The 25,513-nt window shown below is 34.2% G+C and overlaps 1 protein-coding gene across 5 annotated transcripts in view; it reads right to left on the reverse strand.

The window, feature by feature from the left end:
* Positions 1 to 241: 241 nt before the first annotated feature.
* Samsn1 (SAM domain, SH3 domain and nuclear localization signals 1) overlaps positions 242 to 25,513 on the reverse strand; it is a 143,565-nt gene continuing 118,293 nt past the window's right edge. For all 5 annotated transcript variants that reach the window (XM_078044466.1, XM_078044467.1, XM_005324307.5 and 2 more), the window contains 6 exons: positions 23,878 to 24,027; positions 20,332 to 20,461; positions 18,137 to 18,288; positions 14,584 to 14,790; positions 12,525 to 12,675; positions 242 to 1,129 (listed from right to left, as the gene is read on the reverse strand). In XM_078044466.1, coding sequence (XP_077900592.1) covers positions 927 to 1,129; positions 12,525 to 12,675; positions 14,584 to 14,790; positions 18,137 to 18,288; positions 20,332 to 20,461; positions 23,878 to 24,027 — 993 coding nt within the window. In that variant the 3' untranslated portion in view covers positions 242 to 926. The remainder of the gene's footprint in view (positions 1,130 to 12,524; positions 12,676 to 14,583; positions 14,791 to 18,136; positions 18,289 to 20,331; positions 20,462 to 23,877; positions 24,028 to 25,513) is intronic.

A 25,513-nucleotide genomic window follows, 5' to 3' on the forward strand; every position in this document is an offset into this window, starting at 1 on the left:
AAGGAGAGTCAGATTTAGAGAAGAAAAAACATTTAGCCATATCAAGTTAAGGTTTCCTATGGGTATTCAAGAGCTGGATAATAGACTTAGGGCTGAAGAGATGGGGTTAGGCTGAAGTAATTGTTTTGGGAATCATTAATAGTTTTTAAAAAGTAAGGACTGCTTATACAACCTCATTTGGCAGAAATTCCCTTTAAAATCTACTGTTAAAACACTGTAAGTAACACTTGCCTGGAAAATATACCATGCATATAATTCTTTTTATTATTAACATTAGGAAATATAAAAATTAAAAACATTAACATTTGAAAACATCTTCACAATTATTAACATTAATCTTGTTAAATCAAGAGTGATAACATATTGTTCTCTATATTTTTATACCAGATAACAGAGTGAAGAAAGCAACACAAATAATTACTAAAATTCTACTGTGGATCAGGATAAAATGTTTCCAATATTAACTCACACATTCTAATAAATGCAACAATGAATTTAGATTCTGCTTGGACAAATTGATTCAACAGAAATACCCTGTAAAACTATTTATTCACTATTATGCACAAATTCAAAACTGACAGGTAAAAAAAAGTAGGTTTTTTTCCACTTTTATCCTCTTCACTTATAAAATAAAGTCTAATAAAGCATATATCACACAGAAAAGTCTTACATTGAACCTTCTCTAACAGAGGCAAATGAAATATTAACAAATAGTATTTAAAATAAATATACATTTTTATTAATGTATACAAATATATAATAATTAGGAAAGTTAGAGCTATGAACTCTTATGTACAATAACCTCAGATTAAAACATTTTAACTTTGGGTTGTATTTACAAACATCTTTTTTCCTCCATGTGATCATGTAGCACAAGAAGAATTAAAATGGATAGCATCTGTAGATACATAGTTGAGAATATGTGTTCAGTCACTTGGCTCTGTGATAGTCATCTTCTGTACCATGTCAGGCAGATTTTCAGACTCTAGATCTTCTTTGCCATTATCTGAATTTCCTGATGAGATGTAACAACCAGAGTCCCTTGGGCAGTCATCTAACTGTGACTTATTTAAGGAAATGTCTGGGCTTAAAGATAGGGGCACAGATTCATTTTCTTGTTCTTCAATAACTATAAATGAAAAAAAGGGCAGGAATCAGGCAAATCCAAGGAAAGTTTTATTCATGTATTCATTTACTTTAAAGCATTATCCTGTTTAACTGTTCCAAACTTGACTTCATTGCAATGTCAACTTCTACAAGTAAAATATATATATTTGTTTATGATAAAAAGACATTTGCACTCAAATATTCAAACTATTGTTTTCTTAGAAGACAAAGTTTGCCCTTCATTGTTCACTTTCAGTTTTGTGGAATCCATAGGAACTGCTACATAAGCAAAGATCAATATGGACTCACATTTTACATTAGTAATATGTTGCCAGAAGAAGCAGATTGTATCCCCAGTGTGACTGATGCCTTGTCCAAATACCCCTTAAAGTATCGTTAGAAAAAGTCATTTGTAGTTTAAATGAACACTGCAAGTCAATAGTGATCTCTGTGAACAATTCCAGAATCATGATTATGTGGATTAATGAATAAAAATCACTATTAGCAACAGTGTACTGTAGCATTTCAATTAGTTGGATTCGACCAGTAAAACTTCAAGTATCCAGAATTTCCTTGTGTATTCATCAGAAAAGTAGACACCAGTAACCAGGATACTTTTAGAGAGTAAAACACCAAAATTTCCATCAAATCTGCCTTACAAATATTTAGTTTGCCTTCCATGTCTGTGTAGTCTGAGTAAGGATCATAATTTGATATTTCTGAGTCTTTAAACCAATTTTTTAAAAATATTCATCAGGCATTACCTTTTAGAAAAAAAGTTGATGTTAGAAATCTAACAAAATGTATTTCTACGCAATCTAAGCAACCTTATAGAGAAGTAGTCTTTTCAGAGTCCATTAGTATCAGCTTTCTCTCTTTCAATATCAAATGTCATTGCCCTCCCTGATACGAGTAGATGAACATTTTTCCTGCATCACGAGCTGAGTTGTTCAGAGAAGAAATGGGTCTCAGGCTACCATCTCTTAGCTGCATTAGCATGTCCTCCTCTTTCCCCTTACAATCATGGGGCTTTTAAACTTTAGCAATTTAAAGTGCCCCATACTGGAAGAACCATGCCCATACACTCCAAGGTTGGGACAAGAAGTCTGCTGTCAAAGGCTTTATTCATTCCACTGCACTTCATCCAACCCAAGAGAGAAGAAAAGTAAATCTGAACTTCAACATCTTAAAGAAAGAAATTGGATTATTTTCTTCAATAGACTAATTGAATAATAAAGCTAATAATGATAAATAATAAGAATAAAAATTACTAAATTATAAATAATAATAAAGCAACTAATTAATCTATTTTTAGGAAACCCACCTTTTATTTTAATTATACATTTCCTGATTTTCAGATGCATTTTCTAAGTTCTAGATACACTTCTAACATTAGTTTATAGTCAACTGTGCATCCAGTTGTCTTTAACCTGTGTTACATGTGACAATTGATCCCTGGTGACCTGAGGTATATAACACATTAACTTTTCTTTGGTGTCAGAATTGTAGTAGCTATGCATCATCCATGGGAGAACTGAGAAAATTGTCACTTAAAATATTTTGTGATTTTTGCACTTTACATGAAGAACACTGGTTAAGAAAGACTGGAAGAAAATGTTAAAAAATTGCTTCTTAGTTTACTCATCATCAAAATGAATTGCAACAGTTCCTTTAACCTTTTCCTCAAGGCTTTTATTTGTAATAGTGAAACCACATTTATGCTATTCTTCTGAATTTTCCCCAGATTCTCCATTACTTTATTTAACTTCGGATTCAAATATCAGTTATGAAATTGACTGATGTTATAATAGTTCTAGGAGACTTAATTTCAATATGCAGCTCTTTGGATTGTTATTTTTAAATTTTAACTACCATGAAGTATTTTTCTGTTTATTAGTCATAACAAGATTTAAGTTTGGGAGGATTTACTTACTATTCGGCAGTTTCTATATGAGTCTCAGTCACTCACTTTTGTTTCTAAGCCCTTCTTTTATGAAAAAGTAGCACTGAAATGTGAACTCATTTTCTAAGGAATTGCTTTTCCTCCTGCCTTTCCATCTTATTGCTACTGAAATGAAATGAGCCAGTTCCGTGTTCCATTATCCAAGTGTTTCTGGAAAATGCCAGAGGAATAAGCCCTTGTGTATGCATCCTATAACTTTAATAGTGATCACCACATTTGGAGTGAGACCCTCTAGTCAAAATGGTCATGAGGATAAGGCCACATTTCCCCAGATTAAGTTTAGGCCTATTACCTCAATGCAAAATTAAAAGAACTGATAGACTTCCCTTCAGATTTATATCCTAAGCAAGACTTCGCATAATTAAACCTGTTTGTTCCCAATACTCTGGGTTTTTTTTTTTGTTTAGGTTGATTACCAATTGTGGAGCTCTCTTTAGGAGGGAAAACTGAGGCTTAAAGAACTTTCATTTCCCAAATTATCTCTTTTCTTTAAAAAAAAAAAAAAAGAGTACTTAGATTGTTTTTCCATCCACTGAAGCCTCTATGCATTTACCTCCAGGGGTAACACAGCACACAACAGTAAATGAAAAACTGACTTTACTGGATAATGTCATTCTTTAATATTAATAATAAAAACATATTTGTTTTTGTTTCCACCTGGGAAATGCTATATCACATTCTTTAAATTCTAGGAATTGGTTTGTTTTAAATACAGGTTATATATTGTATAACCCTTTTATCTATAATTTTTATGGAAAAAGGAAATAGTTTCTCAGTATGAAAGTTATGCAACACAGTAATTTACATAACAGCAGTAATTTGCTAAATGATTTCCTAGTGAAATGAAAACATGACTATGCCTCCTCAAATGCTTCCCACCAGGTTTGCAATAATTTCAGGCAGGTGATCAGCTGGAGCCCCTCAACTGTAACTATAAAAAGAAAAAGCAAGTCATTATGTTTTATTACGGAGATGAAAGCTATATAGCGTCCAGGCTTTGTGTTTGAAGGGTCAAGATTTTCCTTTTTTTTTGCTTCTTTTCTTCCTGACACTAATGACAAGATTGGCGCAAACCTAGATCTTAGGCTATGGATATATAAATTTTTTTTTCCTGCAGATGGGATGAATTCACACTAATGCATTCACATTTTCTTTCTAAGCCATTTAGCCCCTTCATGTGGCCATGAAACATAGTAATGCTAACTGGCCTACCCAGAAATTGAAAACACAACCTTCATCAGTTTTATCCCATGGTCCAATCATCTGAGCTAACCAGGCAAGTAACACATTGGAATAAGAAACAGTTTGCCTCCAAAATTAGACTTCCCATAGGATATCTGAGTGTGTGTGTGTGTGTGTGTGTGTGTATGTGTGTGTGTGTTTTTAATACCAAAATGTTTCTGATAGCATGTTAAGTTAAAAATGTATAATAATGTATTTTGCTCTTATAATATAACAACATATACACATAAATATATAATTTACAAGTGAAAGTTTTCAATTTTTACAGACTTTTTCTTTATTTCTCAGATCTGCAATGTTTTATTTTTAAGTAATAAAAAATTAAAATGTATAAATTTTTCAATTATAGATCAAATGTTTCATAAATGTCCCAAAGACTATATATTTTCAAATATAGAGAATTATGAATAGTTATTGAAAAAAGGCTTTTCTTTTATTGCTGCCATTTAATAGAGATATAGTAGATACTCAGGAAAGCAGCTGTTCTATACTACATGTCATGAAAATAAGCTTATGTTAAGAAAAGATTATTTAGGAAGTATTTCATTACAAAGGATTAATTTGAATTTTAAAATATCTTATTTCCTATCAAAATTATGGAATTTTACAAAGCCCGTGGATCAACATTTAAAGATAGTCATCAATGTTGAAAAAAGTGGCATGGTGATTAAAACAGAAAGACAGCTAGTATAATTATTCATAAAATAATTATATTGGAGTTGTGACATTTAATTAATTAAGTATGGGAAATCTCAATTATACTAAAAGTGAAGAAAGCTTTCAGGAAATAAAACTAGATCCTTATTCTGGGATTCTTGTACTCGAAGGAGAGAAATCTTCTGCATACTCACATATAAGAAAATTAAGGTTAAATAAAAAAGGAAAACTACAGATTTTTGCTTGACTTTCCCAGGTATCTTTACCCAGTTCTTCCAGAATTTGATTTATTTGCCTTAGGCATCAAGTTCCTATTTCTTTGACTCACATACTATAAAATATTGTAGCCCAGAGAGTATAAGAAAATGCTTGGCCAAAGTGTTCATTAAACATTTTTAATAAGCAAAATGATGTTGAGATTTATTAAAGGAAGTAACAACTAAAGAATGTCAAAAAAAAAAGGAATTTTGTTGAAATTCAAATGAAGATGCACTTGGTTCTATGAATAATCCTCTTTTTCTCTAGCCCTGCAACCCAAAGGGGAGAAACCAGGCAGACATAACTTAGGATGGCTACAAACTTCAGTCTCATGTTTTGGCTCCATTCAAATTTCTCAAACTAAAATCCAGAAATTCTCCAGGTAACTGTAGCTATGCTTTTGTAATGGAGCAGCTTTCTATGCAGGCAGATTACATAGATAATGCAATGTCTCTCGGGTACTTTTGATTTCACCTTAAGCATTCCTTAAATTACCTAGACACTATTATTTGCCAATTGTAGACAATATTTGATGTTTATTTTGTTTGATTACTAATCTACCTTATGGAAAAACAGGAATCCACTCATGGAAAAAACATTAGTCTGTTGTTCTGTTGAGGCCATGAGAGAATATGGAGTTGAAATGATTCCCATTGTTTTTGCAGCCTAGCATCATTGTCTGTCCTCTAATGAGACATGTACTGGAGATAAATCTTTTCACTTACATACAGTGAACTCCACTTCCACTGTGCTAGGTACTTAGTAGGGGCAGAGCATACTCATTGAAGAAGGTGATAACTGTGCACCAAAATTATTGATGGTGCCAGACTGCTGCTCAATCCAACTACAGCCTCCCATAGAAACCTTTGGTCCCAGGAAATATCTACCCTTGGTTGATTTGCTCTCATACTGAACTATTTTGATAATGATCAAATAAGATTAAAATCATTATTATATATTATTTAATTAGGAGATTTGGGAAATCAATTTCATACTTTACAGAGGTTAATTAATCCTGCTTACTTGATGAAGTTAAGAACATGCCATCCCCAAATACATCACTTTGAAATACTGACTATTCTCAGTTAAAATGGCTCGAGAAACAACAGGTACAAGGTCACTCTGACCTTCTTGATGCTCATTAAACCTAGGAGATGAAGCTCCCCTGTGAAAGATGTCCTGCTTATACCAGAGGGAAAGTATGGTTCTTATCATCAAAGACAGGAAGGTCAGGCCAAGGGAAATCTGTACAGCCTGTGTTCACTAACCCTTATCTTCTGAGCCACTTTCTATACAACTAAATGCTCTAGCTCATGCTCCTTTGCCTTATCATATTTTTACAGTTTACTACTCTTTAATTCAGCATATAAATATTCAATAGTAACAAAGTCTTTTCTAAATTCTTTATGAAACCTCCTTTAGCATGTAAAACTTTTATTAACTAAAATTTTATGCTTTTTCTCCTGTTGATCTGTCTTATGCCAATTTAATTCTCAGCCTAGCTCAAAACATAACAACAACAACAACAACAACAACAAAAAAAAAAAAACCCTAAGATGGTAGAAGTAACATTTTGTCTCCCTACATTGCTATGGTGGAAATTTAATCTAATTTCATCATTTTTAAAATTGTTAGTTTTTGAAAACATTATTACTTATGTACTATTTCTTTTACATTTAATGTGTTTTAGATATACTTCCATATCTTTACACATGGAACCCCATATCACTCTCTTAGCACTTTCAAACTATTTTAGTTTGGGGAATATATATTAATTTATTAAAGAAAATTATTGGTGAAATTTTAAGTTTTTAACTAGAACTATTGTTATTTAAGCTAGTCCTCTTTTTTAAAAAAAAATTTTATTGATTTTTTAGGTGTAGATGGACACAACACAATGCCTTTATTATTGTGTGGTGCTGAGGATCGAACCCAGGTCCTGCCCATGCTAGGCGAACGCTCTACCACTGAGCCAAAATCCCAGCCCCCTAAGCTAGTCCTTTTTATATTCAACTTAGTAGGAAAACTCCTAATAATGGAATTTCTAGATATAAACTGTACATGAATTTTAAAATTTGAATGTTTTACATTATTGATCTCAAAAATAGTTATTTACACTCTTGCACAAGCACATGCATTAATAGTTAGCATATACATAAAATAAATCTTGACAACACACACTAAGTAATACCCAATGTCTATTACAAGAATATTTATGAGTGAAGAGGAACTATGACAAATTTTAATGTCTATCATCAGAAAAAAAAAGTATTGCTTACTATTTTCAAATCTCTTCACTCCTCTCACTCAGTATACATTTACTCTATAAGCAAGTCGACCATCACTGAATGCAAAGCATAGGACTGAAGGTTTGGGAAAACACATGGTAATATAGGACTTGGTCTTGTTTGATCCATTACAAAGCCATGCTTGGGACTCAGTCACAGGGCAACACAGGAATTCTGTACTTACAGGCATGACAAAGGTCTTTAGGTGCCTGAGGTAAAAAAAAAAATCTGCAAACCCTTTTCACTAAAAGTGGTTTTCTGGTAAAAGACTAAGAATGCTTATGCTTCATTTTGAGTTTTTTATTTACATAAATATATTTCATAAATGAAATGTTAATAAGACCAAAAATAGATCTGAAGAAACTAAACAGTGATGACATATTTGTAAATACATACAAGTAAAATTTCTGCATGTCTTCTCAACTTTATATATGTGGATAGTTACCATATCTCTTTAAAAGCTGTATATTTCTTGAATCGAGATTCAAATCATATGGCAAGTGGGTTGGAAACCCCAGGTACACGTGTCAGGGGCTAGGGCACCAGGCTAGGCTGGCACACTGTTAGGCCAACTGCTGGACTGCTGCTTGGCATAACTACAAATCTCTCTTGCCGGAGGCTCATGTTCCAGCTCCTGACTGAGCCCCACCATTTGCCCTGCATGGATTTGGGCAGGCAGGCAGACAGGAAGGCACAACTGGGGATGGTTGAGCAATGAGGGGCTGCTGTGACCACAGCTGGTGCCAAGGGCCTGGCACACAACCCACCCTTTCCCCTTCCTCCTCCTTTGGCACTGTAGCCAGAGATTGCAGGTATCTAAAACATATTGTAACAGATTCTGTAAAGTTTGCCTATTTTGTTACTAATTTTTTTTTCAATTTAAAAATTAATTATCTCTGTACTCTAGGGAAAGGATGATATTTCCATCACCTATTTTTCCCCAAGGACAACAGTACACATTCTGGTAGACACAATTTTAAGACACATCAAAGTGCTTCTAAACTTTGGAAAAGAGACTAGTGCAGAACAGATAGAAAATACGTACTATGAGCAGCAGTTAACTGTTATTATTCTAGAGAAGCATTTCTGAGTAAGGCAAAGGGGCTTTGAAGTTTGTGTTTATGCAACAGCATTCACACATTTGCACACATTCTCTTTTTCACTTGCTGAAACTATTTACTCTCAAAGTAAACAAACCATTTTTAAATTCACAAAATAAATATAGAAATCTTAATGTGCATAAAGTAAATGATATCACTGTTTTGGTTCCATCAAGAGCTGGGGCTCACCTCAGTTTTTCTCTAACCTTTTTATTCTTCTTTTTTGTTTAATTTGTTCTCTAACCTTATCTAGATTCCCAATTGAAGGAGTCAATGACCTAATTCTGTTCAGTTCTAAGGCAACATGAGAGCTAGTTCTGAATATCTCTTCTTGTCTTGCTGGGATTGCAGAACCCCAAGTCATTATCCCCCTTCAGCATTAATCCTGTGATCAGCTCTAACACCACTCACCAGCCCTTCTGTCAGCTTGTTGGAGAAGCATCTTTAGCTCCTGCCAAGTAGTGAACTAAAAAGTTTAATCTGGTTTACATTTTTAAGGTCAAAGTGGGGACAATACTATTGATCTGGAAATAAAAGAAAAGGAAAATTGCTTGTTCTAAACCTTATATTTCTGGTTTCTTTCCTGCCCCATCTCTTCTCTAAGTTGCTCTAGATATGTTTTAGCCTCATATGGGACTTGTGGTCTTGTCTACATTATCTCAAAATTTTAACTCCTCCTCAAGATACATGCCCAGTTTTCTCAATTCTTATATTGAATGGCTTGCAAAGCAAAATCTTTCCAAGTTCTCAACCTAACAATGAAACACTAACTGAGGAATTTATTGACAGTCCCCAAACTGGCATTATTCAATGATGAAAATAAAAATGCATACATAAAATCCTGGCCAATTTTCATGCCCCATTCTTCAACAACAACAGAAACGCTAACTATTTTTAACCCGTGACTATGACATGCATTTGTTTTTAATAATGTCTCAGTTTTACATAACCATGCATTCAAGGTCTTTATCATTCAAGGTACATGAAGGTTGTGCATTTAATCTTTAGCATGGTTGTAGTAGATATGATTCACAGAGTATAGGATAGATAAAAATAAGCATGCAGCAGCATGGTGCCAAATCATCAGAATTCACCATCTTATCAACAAATGGAAGTCATTCTTCTTTATTTCTTGAGAAAAGCAGTTTCATATAAGATAAATAGCTTTCAGTCACAATAGCCTAACATGCAATATGCATCTTTTTGACATGTATATTCTAATACTACTTTAGACCTGAAGATTAAAATAAGAAAAAACTCAGGGTTGTGTGTTGACAAGTTACACTGGTTGAATCTTCATTTTTCTATTTTTCATCTTGCAGAACTTGGCTCTGCATCTGATGTTTGTACATTATTGGCTATTATTCAGTGATCAGCTTCTCTTGACCTTCAAGTACCATTTTCTAAAGTTTTGTACAGAGCAAGAGTTTCCGGGACTTGTCTTTTTATGTGTATATCAAACATCAGAATCACCTCATGCTTGAACATATTGTGTGTTGTTGTTAGAGACCTAGATAGAGTGGAACATGTTTCTAATAGACTTAAGAGACTAAGCCGCAGACATGTGACCTTGAGAAAGTCACTTAGCTATCCAGGCTTTAATTTGCTTATCTTGCAAAGGAAGGATCTGGGTCAGGTGGTTTTCAATATCACACCCCACTCTCATATTGTTATCATCTGTAAAAATTGTTTCACATAGAAAGTAGACAGGTGATGAGAGAGGAAGCATGAAGAGATGAAGTGGACAGAGGCTTTGGCCTTGGACCCATCTTCCCTTAGTGGGTTCCTACTGAGAACTGTCTGATGGCTGAAAACAATGCTTGCTGGCTCCCAGCCCCTTCTCTCTACAAACCCTGTTGTGAGGCAGCCAAGGTACCCTCTCACCTATCAGGGATTCATGCAGTTGCCAGGCTTCTGTTTTCACTTAAACATTAACTTCCACTTTCTGAGATGGAGCACTGAATTAAAGCTCTTGAGAAAATTGGTGAAGTCAACAGAAAATTTCAGTTTTTGAGTATTCATTGTTACTACATTTTCCCATTTGCACATAGGGAAAACAGAACTTTGAGTTTATTGAAGCTTCCCTTTGATTACTATCCCACCCCTCCTACTTATCTAGCTCTTAGACCTCTATGAAAATCATCTCTGAATTATTTCTTCATCTGTAAATTGGACAACAATGCCTACGTGTGTGTATGGTGTTATAGAAGAAAAGTAATTATTTTACAAGTGTTAAAAAATATTCTTCTCTCTCTCCTTGCGCTTTGTGGTCAAATTGTTTTGGAGAGTATTGGCAGTGATCCTGCACGTGATCAATACAAAAACCCTACAGAACCAAACATCGTTTAGTAAGGGGCTATGTCTTCAAATGACAAGCAGTAAAAGAAACTGCCCCATTTACCAGAAAGATCTTGCCACATTGACTGATTGTAGGTCTTGTACTATTGAATAAGTTGACTGCCTTCTTAAGGTTAATCTTTGTCTGCCTCTGTGACTCTCTGTGGTCTTCTTGTATCTCCCAGTCCCCAAAACTTCAAAGAAGGTCCATAAAAACCTAGGCCTAATGATGAAATCAGTCATGCTAGTGTTCAGTTAGTCATGCATGTGGAAGCTCTTGGAAAAGGATGAAGATCTACACACACACAAGAAGACAACTAAGAATAAAGTAAGGAGCAGTTTCTAAAAAAGTAAATTAATTCCTATCACATAAAAAGCAAGCGTATAGTAAACACGTGCTGTGCCTCAATTCTGTGGAACTTAGGAGAGAAGGTGTAGGAGAGCTCACAAAGGAAGTCAGGAGGTCTGGGTGCTAAATACAGCTTTCCTCCTTGCTCTCCATCTGGGCTGTGACTTGTAGTGTTAGAAAGTGCAACAGAGCTTCACAAACACTGCGTAGGAATCCCAACTCTACAATTCACTCAGAGTTTGCACTTAGGATACTTATCATCTCAATCTCTTATTCTAAAATTGGAGGCAGTACTTTCTAACTAGAGGGATGTAAAGAATGCTAAATAAGATAATAAAACATAAAGACCTTGACTTCAAGTTTTACTCAGAGCACATGTTCAAGTATTAATATTGTTTTTGAGAAGGCTGGAAGATGATCTAAATCCTTTTTTATCTTTAAAATTAGACTCTCCACCCTCCTTTCTCCCCCTCCTCCCCTACACAAAATATTCCTTGCAGAGTTTAGCACATCCTAAGCTCAGGATTTGTGGGCCTGACTAGATTTAGGAGGAAGGGTGTTCCAGATGGGTAATTGTAAAAATAAAAGCTATCCTATCTTTACAAACCCGGTTGGCATAGCTAGTATTCTGCCATAAATGAATCTGCATGTATTATTCCATCCTCAGTTTATACTTACAAATACAGAGAACCATCTTAGATAATAAAAGTGAGTGCTGAATATTTTTGCAAGCTATTATAACATTTTGAAAGAGTACTATAAACACACACAAGATGTGACTGTATGGTAATGAAATGAATTTTCCTGTGTGTCGCGAAGGCTCATTAGCTTAGAGCTGTGCTCTGTGTTGTTCTACAGAAGCCATGTGTGACATTTCTCACTAATGGCTCATGCTGTCACTAAATATTTGTCTCTAACTCCCTCAGTCTTTGGGAATGCAGGCATCTACTTGCGTATAAATTAATAGCTCTGCAGAATCAAAATGAGGCACCTAGAAAAGTCCTTTTGTTTCCTAAGGGTCCACTAAGATTAAAAAATTCCTTTCCCTAATTATAAATTTGACGACAGTTGTTTCCAAGGTTATATGAAAATTCTTATTTTGTGAGAAAGAATGCTTTATATGATTTGCAGTAAATAAAACTGGCGCATTGCTTTTAACAATTTTACTATTTACTTTAAACTGTGATTTTCAGTTAGGGAGAAAAGTAGGTATACAAACTTACTTTCTTCATCAAGGAAACTTTCAGCAGCTGATAGTAACCTCAACCTATCTTCTGGGTTTTCAATATTTAATTCAATGAGATGGCTCTCTTTTATATCCTTTAAATCTTCTAGGGTCTCATAACCATTGAGCAGAAGTGTTGAGGTATAATCCTGCGGGGAAGAAAAAATACATATAAGACAAGCAGATTCAAATATTTTATTTTTAATTCTCTTTAGATTTAAAGAAATTATAGAAATACATATGGTAACCAAAGATCCTAATAGAATTTTTCCTTTATTTTAGTTGTAATACTTTCCTGCATATGAAGTCTAGGGTAGGTTATATAATTCTCACCTTCTGGAAGGACAAATGTAAAGAAAAAAATAATTACCTTAAGCTATGCAATGATAAATCTTAGGTCAGTTTAACAACTGAATCATTCATCCTATTTGGTGCTTTTTCACTTCTTAACTAGCTAACTTGACAGAGCTAGTGTTCCTTATGTCTATCAATAAAATGATTCTAATGGAGTATATTACAATAGTATTTCTGAATCTACATCTCTGTTTGCTTGATCACAAAAACATCCATTGTTATTAACTTCATGAGTAGGTTAAAATAATGAAACAATTTTACCCAGAGTTTAGCACTTTAGTTGAAAGGCATTATGTAGACCTAATGAATTGCAGAATTTCTATTTAATTAAAAAAACTTTATTAAGCATAAAGGCAGTGTAGTTGAGCAAAACATTCCCTTTTCTCACCATGTATATTTTGTTCATCATTTGCATCAAAATATATTAGCTTAAAATTCATAGATTTCTGATTTTAAAGTCTATATGTTATTTATATAACCTTTGTCTCTCTTAACAGAATAAAAATGCAAAGCGAAGTTGAATGCTTTTTCAACTTCCTCAAAAATTCTTCCCATTTTACTTGATCATAATTTCAATATCCTTACTTTAGTTGCTAAAATTGAATAAGAGGAAGAAAAAAGAACTTATCACCAACCCTGTTTTAACCAAAAGAGAGAGAGAGAAAGAGAGAGAGAGAGAGAGAGAGAGAGAGAGAGAGAGAGAGAGAGAGATTTATTTTTAAAATAGTATATTGAAGAAGAACACTGAATTAGAACACAGAATACCAAAGTTCCTATTCTGATATAGCATCTAACTATGGGTTCTTTGGAAAGTTGTTTTATCTCCTTAGATGATTTCCCACCCCCATAGGTCACAGGACAAATAAGTAGTAAAGGCAGAATTCAAACTCATTCTTTCTTTGAAGTGATCCCATCTAGATACTTTGAAGTGTATCTAGTAATGTAGGAAGGGTCGGATAATATGTCAACCTACAGGAAAGTAGTTAGATATTTCAGAAAAATCAATTAAGACAACTTTAACCGGCTATTGCCTTGATGGATTTTAAAAATTATCAAAGTCATGCTGTGTTAATTTTAGAAATGGATTTCAAAACTGTAAATTGAGTAAGACTAGGTATATTGTATGTGCACACCATTTAACAAAGCAAATATTTCATAAAAATTTTGCTAATGTAGCAACAAATAATTGGATTATAAAAACAGCAGTTTCCCTAATACAGTCATTATGGGGCTCAATGATCACTGTTTCTAACACCTTCATTTTAAAATATTATATTTAGTTATCTTCTCTGAACTTAATTTTGATCTCTGCCTACAGAAAATGCAATTTTCTTTTCATTTTTCCTTTTACTTTTCTGGACTTTTTTATTTCTTCATATCCTCTTTGTCATTCCCATTTAGATGTTTTTCTGGGTCTTTTATTCTCCTGGATAGTTATCATTTTTCATTGCACTTTCTCACATTAATTTCTACTGTCACTGCTAAGTACTATTAGGGTTTAGTCCAAAGGATGTTATATCAAGGCCTGTCTTTGCATAATAAAAGTAATAAAGGAGAAATAAGAGCTGTTCTAGGAAAACATATTTTCCTTTGCTGTAAGTCTTATATTCTTGAACAACACTATGCACACACTAATCCAATCCCATCAATTATTCCACCTGAATGCCAGCCACCAAAAGCTAACAGGCCAAAGGTTTGCTAACCTGAAGGTGAATCCTCTCTAAGAACTCCTGCAGGGTCTTGGGTTTTTCATTTTTACTCCTTCTGTGTGCTTTTATTTTCTTGGGGGCTGCTTCTTCTTCTGAGATGACATCCACATAAATGAATTTGAAGTTTCCCACCTTATTGTTCAACATTCCCGTCCACATGCCCATTGGTGTTTTGCAGATGATGTCGATGATATCTCCTTTCTAAGGGCAAAGACATATCTGAATCAGATTTCAAAGAACTATGGCTATTACATTTGATAGAAAGAATGGAATTATAGGCAACTACAGCAATGAGTATATTACAAACATAATAGAAATACATCTGAGTTTCCTTGCTCAAGGAAATTATTTACTGGTAATGAACACTTCAACATGCTTGGAAAAAAAGCTCCTATATACACTTGTAACACATTTCTGTTTTTGTTATCACATCAAATTAATTTGTATTTATAGAAAACAACATAATTTATATAACACATACACTAAGTCATTTTATGCTCACGGAGCACCTCAGATACATGTATGAGGTATAATATCATTATAAATATTATAGGAAGGTAAATTGAGATATTAAATGACTTCTCAAGAGCTTACACAAGTTAAATGACAGAACCAGAACAAGTCCAAATTAAACTTAAAAATGACGCTATTTCATTTATACTGTCAAAGCAGCATATATGTAGCAAGGCTCACGCTATCATTCCTGGAGGGACTGTCCAGGGGACAGGGGAAGAGAAAGAAGTCTATGAATGTCTATGATTCTAGTTTACCTGAAAAGAATTCACGTAGAGTACAAAATAAACCCATGTAAAGTACTTTATCCACCAAAAATCATGAAATGCCAAACTTATGAAACACATCACAAAAGTATGTGTGCACAAAATTGTCTACTTAATTCTTAAAGTTCTAATGTTACTTTTGTTTTTTTTTTCTCCAACATAAGGATTGTGGAATAATTCTATATTGAAATTGGCATACTTTTTAGAGCTATTCATTTTATTTATTTATTTATTCTATGTTGTACACATGACAGCAGAATACATTACAATTCACATTACACATTTAGAGCACAATTTTTCATATCTCTGGTTGTACACAAAGTAGAGTCACACCATTCGTGTCTTCATACATGTACTTAGGGTAATGATGTTCATTTCATTCCACCGTCTTTCCTATCCCCACTACTCTTCTTACTAAGAGACGGTAACACGTAGATTGACCTCCAAAGTTTCAATGGACCGTGAGTGAAGTACATTGGGATGGTCAAACCATGTGGTATTTTGCTTATTCATACCTAAGATCATATTTGTCTATAGGTTGCCAGTTATTGACAAGAAGAGAAATCTCCTGGTGATATATATTTGCAGAGATAATTGAGTTCTATGCAAATAAGTACCCAAAGAGTCATAGTTACTCCTTTGAGACATAACTTTCTGCCTCAGAAAGGATATTACTGATTCTAATATTTTTGCCGTCTTAAAGGATCTATCTTAAACAAACAGCATAAGTCTATTATTAAATGTGTATTTTCCTTTTGATCTGTGAATTTGTAATTTGTGTAAAACATAAATTTTATTTATAATGGTAGAATTTAGTTTAATTGAAAGATGCAATCTTTCTGACTTGTGATCATCTCGCTATCTGGACCTCTAAGCTATTAGTCTTTTTTTTTTTTTTTTGCCTTTTAACTATGAGAATTAAATTGTAGGCCAGATGCCTAAGCAGACCAGGAAATGTATAGAAGATATAGGAAGTTTCTGTGTGTGGCATACCTTTACTAAATTCTTTAAATTTATAAACTTATATGTTTATAAACTTGTAATTGTTCTTTAAATTTGTAAACTCATACATTACAGGAAAGCTCACAAACCACCTGAATAGACTCAATTTCATCTTGCTGAAATAATACCATATCAACCGTTAGTGAGAACTATGGGATCCTTATCCTTCAAGACATCCACAAAAATCACCTCAGACAAACACTAAGAGTGGTGCCTGGTATTTCACGATAGGAAGTTGAAAATCAGTTCTGAGTCAAAGAGCTTTGTGTGCATTCCCTTTTCTGCCCTCCCCTGAAAACACATTCTAGGCTACAAACATCCTTTCCCTAAGTCTTGAACTTGAACTTCAAATCATTTCATATAAACGACTAAGGGAATAACTGTGGGGGGAAATGTTTTTCTTATGCTCCCTCTAACCTCACTCTGATTTGATGTCATCAGAAGGCACAAAGAAAAGAGATGAGTGTCTTACATGTCAAATAATAATATCAATACTTATTAATATCAACAATATGGTATACCATAATCATTAGTTACCAATGGTTTGGTATTGACAGTATAAAAAAAATATAATTCATATCCTTTTAGTTATAATGCTTTATGATACTGAAAGGTATAGATGTTATAGATGTTATCTATAAAGTATTTTAGCATAAAGCTCTCTCCTATTTGAGCTGTTGCAGATAGCCTTGTCTTTCTTGGGTGTGAGCAAAGTTATGAACATTGTGGATTTCACACATGTGGTTATATTACCTTATATGACAGAAGTGAATCCACAAATATATTAATGCACTAAATTTGTTGACTTTTGAGTTAATCAAAATTCAGATTAGGCAGGTCTGACTTAATCACATGGGATTCCTTTAAAAAAAAGATATTGAAGCATGTGTCAGCTTTTCCCTCTGGCCTTGAGAAACAAACAACTATGTTGTAGGAAGGGCCATGGCTGGTGGAATTTACAGACTGAGAAAGTCTCCAGCTGTTCTCCAACAAGAAGGCAGGGAGTTCAGTCCTACAACCACAAGAAGCTGAATTTTTCCAACAGCAAGTGATCCTGAAAGAGCATCCCAAGTCTCTGGAGTGATTATAGCATGGCTGGCACCTTGATTTCACCCAGGTGATTTCTTTAGCAGAGAACTAAACTGAGTCATGCCCGGATTTATGGCCTATAGAGACTGTGATATAATAATGCATTTGCATTGTTTGAAGCCTTTGACTTTGGGGTAATTTGTTATATGACAATATGCATAAGGCTAAGAGGAAGGAATTTAAGAGCGAGTATTATGGGGACAAAGATCTCTATCACTCATAGAAACCAACTTTAAATGCACTGGAGTTGCCCAGCCAAGCCTAGTTCACAAGACCTTTCCTCAATTGGGCTTTTGTTTGATTTTTCTATCTTTTCTTCTTCTGTCTTCATTAATTTTACTCCAGCAAGTATCAGGCAGAACTGGGCATGTCCTGCAACCTGTGAGGTTTTCAGTTTTCAGAAAAATGTAGACAATTCCTTTCCTGAACCATAGATTTTGAATGTGCATAATCTACCTAACAGCAACTTATGCTAATGTCCTGCATGGTTTGATCCCTATTATCCCACCTCATCTAGTTTTTCTTTTTTCCTACATCTTTGCCACTGTAAGCCAGTCCCCAGTTCAACTGTTGGGAAGAACATGCATCCCTACTTTCTACGTCTTGTACTTCCTGAAACGGATCATACAACAAGAATGTGACAAAGGATTTAGAAGGCAAATAAGGTGTTGACTCACCTTGATTTTGAGGGAATCAGTGTCATAGGGACTTGGAGTGAAATCTGTATGCACTCTGGCTCGGCCACAGAATGGTCCTGTGTAGGGGCCATCATCATCCAGTCGAAAGCTGTCTCGGTTACTTGCACTATCTGAACAGCTTGTTATTCCACCTGAAAAAAAAAAAAGTAGAGGTCAACAGCTCCTATCAAAGGCTTTTGGCATTCTGAACACTCATCTGGCCACTGAAGCAATGGATGCCAGTCTTGTTTTACCTTCCATTCCTATTCCATCAGTGACCTCTGTCTTCTGAGCTATTTCTGACCTGTTTCCTGGCCATCTGGTACTGTCAATCACTAACCCAGACTCTCTTTTCTTTTGTTTGCTATGATTTGATCCAGCACATGGGGTACTAAGCAATGGACACTGACTGAGGAGCAGCAAGGTATATGGTTAGTGCTTGACCAAGTCAGATAATTTTCATGCACGCGAACCAAGTCAGAAACTGATAGCAACAGTTTGATCTTTGTGCGCTATTGACCATGAATGGTCAAAGCATTTCATTACCAGGTTCCCTGTAACTTATCAAAATTGTAGCAAAAACTCTCCCTTAGAGTCCCTATTTTGTATCAAAGGCCATTCTAAGGCAATATCTCTGCTAAAAGGTGGTACTTTTGCCTGTTGGCTAAGCGGGAGGGAAAGAGGAAGTGGTCTCAATATCTGGATGCCCAAGTAGTTTGAAACTGTTTTAAACTGAGCTTTTGAAACTGCTTCAAATTCTTGTTTTTTTTTTTTTTTTTTTTTTCTGGTCCCCTTCTTTTCTGATTTTGAACCTCAGGGGCAAGAGTTGAAAAAGATTCCATTTTGCTGGTTCCCAGTGGAAGTGCTTCTTCCTTTGCCCCCACCCCCCGCCCCACTCTGTGTCATTTTACTTTCTCCTTCTGGCTGTCTTTTCCTTTTCTCTTTAGGGAGCAGCTCGGGTTTCAATATCATCCGTTATGGAAATAAAATAAGATCTTTCAAGAGTCTCCATGTATATATAAACTTGCCTAAAAGACAGCTGAGTTGCCTCTACTCACAGAAATGAAACTGTGTAAGATAACACTTAGGAAGGCCACTGGCTCCTCATACTCTCCCTTCAACAATGAATCCAGGTCCAGGATTTTCATGGTACATTATAGTCAATAAAATTCCCCCCACATTCAGCATCACAATTTAGAATTTTAGAACTTCCAGGAGAAATGCATGCTAGTGAAATTTGAATTACACACACACACACACACACACACACACACACGCACACACACATGAGCACATCCTGCAAATGTCTCTGAATTAGATTTATTCACAAAATAGCTGTTCTATAGCCAATAGGAAATAGGAATAAAACTTAGGATATTTGAAACATCTAGTCTTCATGATCCATCTTCAAATAACAGAGGCAGTTGATTTAAAAAGAAATGGAAAAGGACTTTTAAACATCCCGAAGAGATTAGAGGATTTTATACGAGCTTACATATAAAAAGTCATAAGGTTCTGTACATTATCAGTACTTTCATCTAAATATTGTAGCAGGAAATGTGACTAAGTCTTCACTAATTTCCTTCTTAGAAAGATAACAATGTTCATTAGAAAATCCTTGTTAGTCCCTTGCTGATTCCTTTTTGTCACCTAATTGGTGACATTTCTAACATTTAGTATTTACATATTACTTCACTTTTACTCATTATTGCTAAAAAGTAAAGAACAGAATTGATGTAAATGACTTGTAATTTTTAAAACATTTCAGGGAAAAAGAAAACTAAAGGAAAAAGAGAGAGGTAGGGACAAAGAAGAGGATTTTATTTATTTAACTATTTAATGTCACTTTAAGCATTTTGACTCAAGATAATGCTGGTTTTCCCCAACATACATTTTATTCTAGGGATTCAGAATTAATTACCCAACACAACATTTTTGAGGAACATTCGCAAGAGGCCTGCTGACTGAAGCATTAAAAAGTTTTAAAATGATGGATAATTCTGTCTAATGTATTGTGCATCATTTTGAAGAATATATAGATTCAAAACATCCTACTTTTCACTATTTCTCTCATCAAATAGCTGGAACCTTGTTGTTAATTTGATAAATAAACCCCAGAGGGCAGATTTGCTGTTTTTAATTAATTTAACCCAGTGCTCACATCTAGGCTCCTTCTTCTTATTCATTAGCCTTACTTGATGAGCTCTGCCCACTGTAGAGACTATCCATGGAGTCACTGGCTTTGAGGGAGGCTTTCTCTGTGTGAGTCCCAATCACGGGGTCACTATTCCGACATGGGAGGGCATCCTCTCCATCTTCCCCATCCTTCAGAAAAACATATCAGAGGTTAAGTGCTAAGAGCAGATTTCCATGGAGATGTTCACTGTGTGCATTGATTTAACAAACAAGACATATTTTAGCAACAAAATACTTAGGAATACATCAGCATAAAATATGAGAGTCATTAATCTTTAGTTCAATTTCTAGCAAAACATTTGAGAGACTACTTGAAAAAATTCCTTAGATGAGACACTGCTTACTGTGGAATTCAACTGAAATTATAATGGCTTATTTTTGAAAATAAGAATAAATATCATATTAGACTATTTAATCAGAAATACTAGATTTATCAACATCTAGCCATATCTGTTAAAGTACTTTTACTTCAGTGTGCTCTCTTTCTCATCTGTTTACCACCATTACTAATCCTTTGAGATCTGATACTACAGGTTTAAACCCTGCACAGTTGTTTCATGTCAGTTATTTGTGCTCTACCAGATCACTAGATATGAATAAAACATGCACACTTTGCAATTCTAAAGCAAAGCTTATCTAAGAAGCTTTACAAATCTCATACCGTGCTTGCCACCTAGTCAAGTCAAAAGCAAATCTTGCATAAAATTACGAAAGACAGACAATTTCAAAACAAATTACATTTCCTTGAAAACATCCCAAATGTTTTCCATATTTAGATACTTTGGACAAAGCCTGTGAATTTCTTAATATTTATCCAAATGTAATTCAATATTCCCATTTTTGAGCATTTCTAAACATTGATAAAACTTCAGAATATACAGTGTTAGTCTCGGCTTTATCTATTGCTTTAATTGTTCGTTTAGTCATACAGTGCAGTTTTATAGCATACCTCCTAGGTACACAGTACTGTTCTAGGAACTGGGGATACCATGATAAATACCAGTTGGCTAACATCATCCTTTCTCTAATGAAGTACACTCTAGTGCATTAGTTATAGATGTATACATGCATATGTGTTTAAAGTGTTTAAGGGGGCTGGGGATGTGGCTCAAGCCATAGCATGCTCGCCTGGCATGCACAGGGCGCTGGGTTCGATCCTCTGAACCACATAAAAAAGTAAAATAAAGATGTTGTGACCACAGAAAACTATAAAATAAATATTAAAAAATTCTCTCTCTCCTTCTCTAAAAAAAATTTAAAAAGGAAGAATGAATAAACAAAATAAGCAAAACATTTTCAGAAAATTATAAGTGATATTAAAGAACTACTACTAAATTATGTGAAGGAATTAGCTTCGATGATTAGGAAGCTTGTTTGATTTAGATAAAATAGCCTCCAAAGAACTCTGCTAAATGGTAACATGTTCTGAATTATTGATCTGAATGATTAGAAGATGTAATTTATGAGAAAGTTTAAATGTAGATTTCTAAGCAATAAGAACAACATAATTGAACTCAGAATTAGCTTGCATTGTAAAGGTTATTGTCCTAAGAGAAAGGTCAGTATTTATACATGAATTCAGAGAAGTGGACTAGTGCCAGTTCATGAAGAACTTTGCAGACTGTGTGGTGACGGTGGAGAAGCGCCAGTTAGGTCTCTTTGTACAGGATTTTGCTTTATTGACTGTACTATGCATTGTGAAGAGATCAAGAACCTTGGGGTCAGAGGCAAAATGTTACAGTTTGAGTATTGTTTGTTCCCTCCGAAAAAAATACATGTTGACATTTAGTCCCCATTGTGAGGTATAAAAGAAAGAAAGCAAGCCTCAGAAAGAAAGCCAGGAAAAAGAAAGACCAAAAGAATGCTCAAAGAAACCGAGAAAAGATTATGCTACACATGTAAGGATATCATCACTTGTGTCAAATACAGCTGAAAAGTGAAGTGAGAAGAAATAAAAATGATCATTAGGTTTGACAGCCCAGAGATTACTCCTGATTGTGATAGAGTACTAAGGACACAGTTGTATAAAAATGGGTTAAAAAAGAGAATGGGCATAAGACCTATAAATTAACATAATAGAATTCAGAGTCCATAAATAAACTCATATGTGTATGATCCATATATTTAACCATATATTTATGGTCAATTGATTTAAACTGGGGACTACAACAATACAATGGGGAAAGAACAGCCTTTTTCAACAAATGAAGCTGGGGCAACTGCATTTCTACAAATGAACGAAGTTGGACTCTTTTCACACACCACATAAACACATTAACTCAGAATGGATCATGCTCCAAAATTTAAGAGCTAAAATTACAAATCTCTTAGAAGATAAGGGTAAATATTTATGACTTTATGTTAAATAATGGTTTCTTAGGTATTATACCAAAGTACAAGTGACAAAAGCAAAGAATAGGTCATATGGGCTGCAACAAAATCGTAAACATTCATGCTGTGAACAATGCTATTAAGAAAGTAAAAATGTAAGTTGGGTGTGGTGGTGCACACCAGTGGTAGTGCACAACCAAAGTTGTGGGAGGCTGAGTCAGGAGGGTCTCACAAAACCAGTCTCAGCAATTTAGTGAGGTCCTAAGGAACTTAGAGAGGTCCTGTATCTAAATAAAATATAAAATGGCCCGAGGATGTGGCTTAGTGGTTAAATGTCTCTGGGTTCAATCCCAGGTACCAAAAAAAAGTACCAAAAAATATTAAAAATATAATTCACAGAATAGGACTTTTATCCAGAATATGTAAAAACATTTAAAACTGGAAAATAAAAAAAAAGACAAACAGAATTAAAAACTGGGCAAAGGATTTAAATTAACACCTCTCCAAAGAGATATAGATGTGGTTAACAAGCAAATGGAAAGATGATCAACATCACTAGTCATAACAGAAATGTAAAGTAAAATCACAATGAGATTCTACTTCACCTCTCCTAGGATGACTAGCATAAAAAAGAAAAAAAGACAATAACAAGTGCTGGGAAGAATGTGGAAAAAGCAAAACACTTTACACATTGCTAGTTGGAATGTAAAATGATGCAGCTACTTTGGAAATTGGTTTGGTGGTTTCTCAAAATAATCAACACAGTTACATATATTAATAAGAAATAAAAATATTCCTGAAAATTAATTGAAAAGAGATGTTCATATCAATATTATTCATAAGAGCCCCAAAGGAGAAACAACCCAATGCTTCATCAACTTATGAATGAATATATAAAATCTGGTTTTTACCTATTATATGGAATATTATTTTGTAATAAACAGGAATGAAGTACTGGTGCTTAATACAACTTAAATGACATTGTTCTTCATAGTGTATATAGATGTCTGATCTTTCTGAACATGAATCTCGTCTATTAAATTGAGAGTAATTATACTTTCTTCCACCCAATTTTTGGGCATGATAAGTGAGAGATAAAATACATGTTTAAGTACTTCATAAAGCACTGATACTTTATGTACATCTAGAAAAAGAACCTGTTGAATATTTTTGGAAAAAAATAATAAAAGAAATGATTAACAGGGTGCACTTACCTTTTCCTCAGAAAGGGCCTTAATGTACTTTTTACCCACTTTTTTCTTCATGGTCCATGAAATGCCTCTCATTTTTTTCCCTAGACCTCCTCCATTACTTGAAGTTTTATTTTGTTCTCCACTTTCAGTTGTGGGTTCCCACTCAGGCGCCTAGTTTGGATTATTTTTTTGAAAGATGAAACAATAAATAGGTGAGGAACATTGATTTGAAAATCTTGTTAGAAGACTGAAGTCACGGACTTTCCATACATTCTGTGCATCAACTTTCACAATTTCAAATAGTATAGGCAAAACCCACGTATATTTCAAGTTTTTCAGACCTGATTATCTTATTATCTGTGCTACAAACTCAAAAATTAACACTAGTGTTGATGAAGGTTCTCACCTTTTCATCTGATTTTTTTTCTTTCTTTTTATGGTGCTGGGGATTGAGCCCAGAGCCTCATACATGCTAAGTAACCACTTTACTGCTGAGATATACCCCAGCATCTACATCTGAATTATTTTTTAGAGAATTTTGGTTATTTTAGAAGAGTTTTGTTGAAGAATCATTTTAGATCTTGTTTTTGAGATAAAAAAAAATAGAAGAAAATACCACATACTGAGTGATTTTGTCTATACAGATGGGAGACATTTTATTGAAGAGTTTAGAAAAGCTATAGCATTTATATGCTGAATGAGCATTATAACAGTGTCTTGCTTTTTACAGAAATTGGGATTGTTATGACTATTTTTTAGAAGTTTCAAAGTTAGTTAAATCAGTTGAGAAACTAATTTTTTTCCACATTGCCAGGTGAGTATACTTGCACATTTTACACATTCTCAAGCTATGGTAAGAGTTATTTGGCTCCATCTCTCCATAATTGGGAGCAGGACATGGGGAGAATGGAGTAATTTTGACTGGGCAAAGGGAAGAGAGGGAAGGGGAGGGAGCATGGTGGAATGAGATGAACATCATTACCCTAGGTACATGTATGACTGCACATATGGTATAACTCTCCATCATGTACAATCAGAGAAATGAAAAGTTGTGCTCCATTTGTGTACAATGAATTGAAACACATTCTATTGTCATGTATAACTAATTAGAACAAATTAAATGAAAAAAAAGAAAATGTAGAGAAAAAAATTATTGGCTTTATCTATTAGTAGAGAAATCTTTATGCAATTCATATGCTGTACTAATAATCAATTCTCTTGTTTGGATTGCTTCTGTCTGGTACTTATTAAAGCAATGACTTCCCATCTAACTCAGAATAAAACACAAAGTGTTTCCAGCCCACAGAGCTCAATAACATAATGTAAAATATGTGATGTAGTATAATTAATATATTATATATTATAAAATGCTATATATTGTGTTATATAGAATCATTTTGAAAAAAATATTCTTACCAATCTACTCCTTGTAGCTTCTTAGATTTCCCCTGCTTACTATTATAATGGTTATCAAAATTTGGTGCCAGGACCAGCAGCATCAACATATTTGGGGACAATTTGTGTTTTAACAATGTCTTCAAGTGATTTTTGATACATAGATGTTTGAAAACAAGTGTAGTAATTTTTTTTTGCCACCCTAGCCCCCTTGCTTACTTTATCAGATTCTCGCCATGATATACACTTGCTGTTGCTAACT

The sequence above is a fragment of the Ictidomys tridecemlineatus genome, chromosome 3 (genome assembly GCF_052094955.1).
Source record: "Ictidomys tridecemlineatus isolate mIctTri1 chromosome 3, mIctTri1.hap1, whole genome shotgun sequence".
Lineage (NCBI taxonomy): Eukaryota > Metazoa > Chordata > Mammalia > Rodentia > Sciuridae > Ictidomys > Ictidomys tridecemlineatus.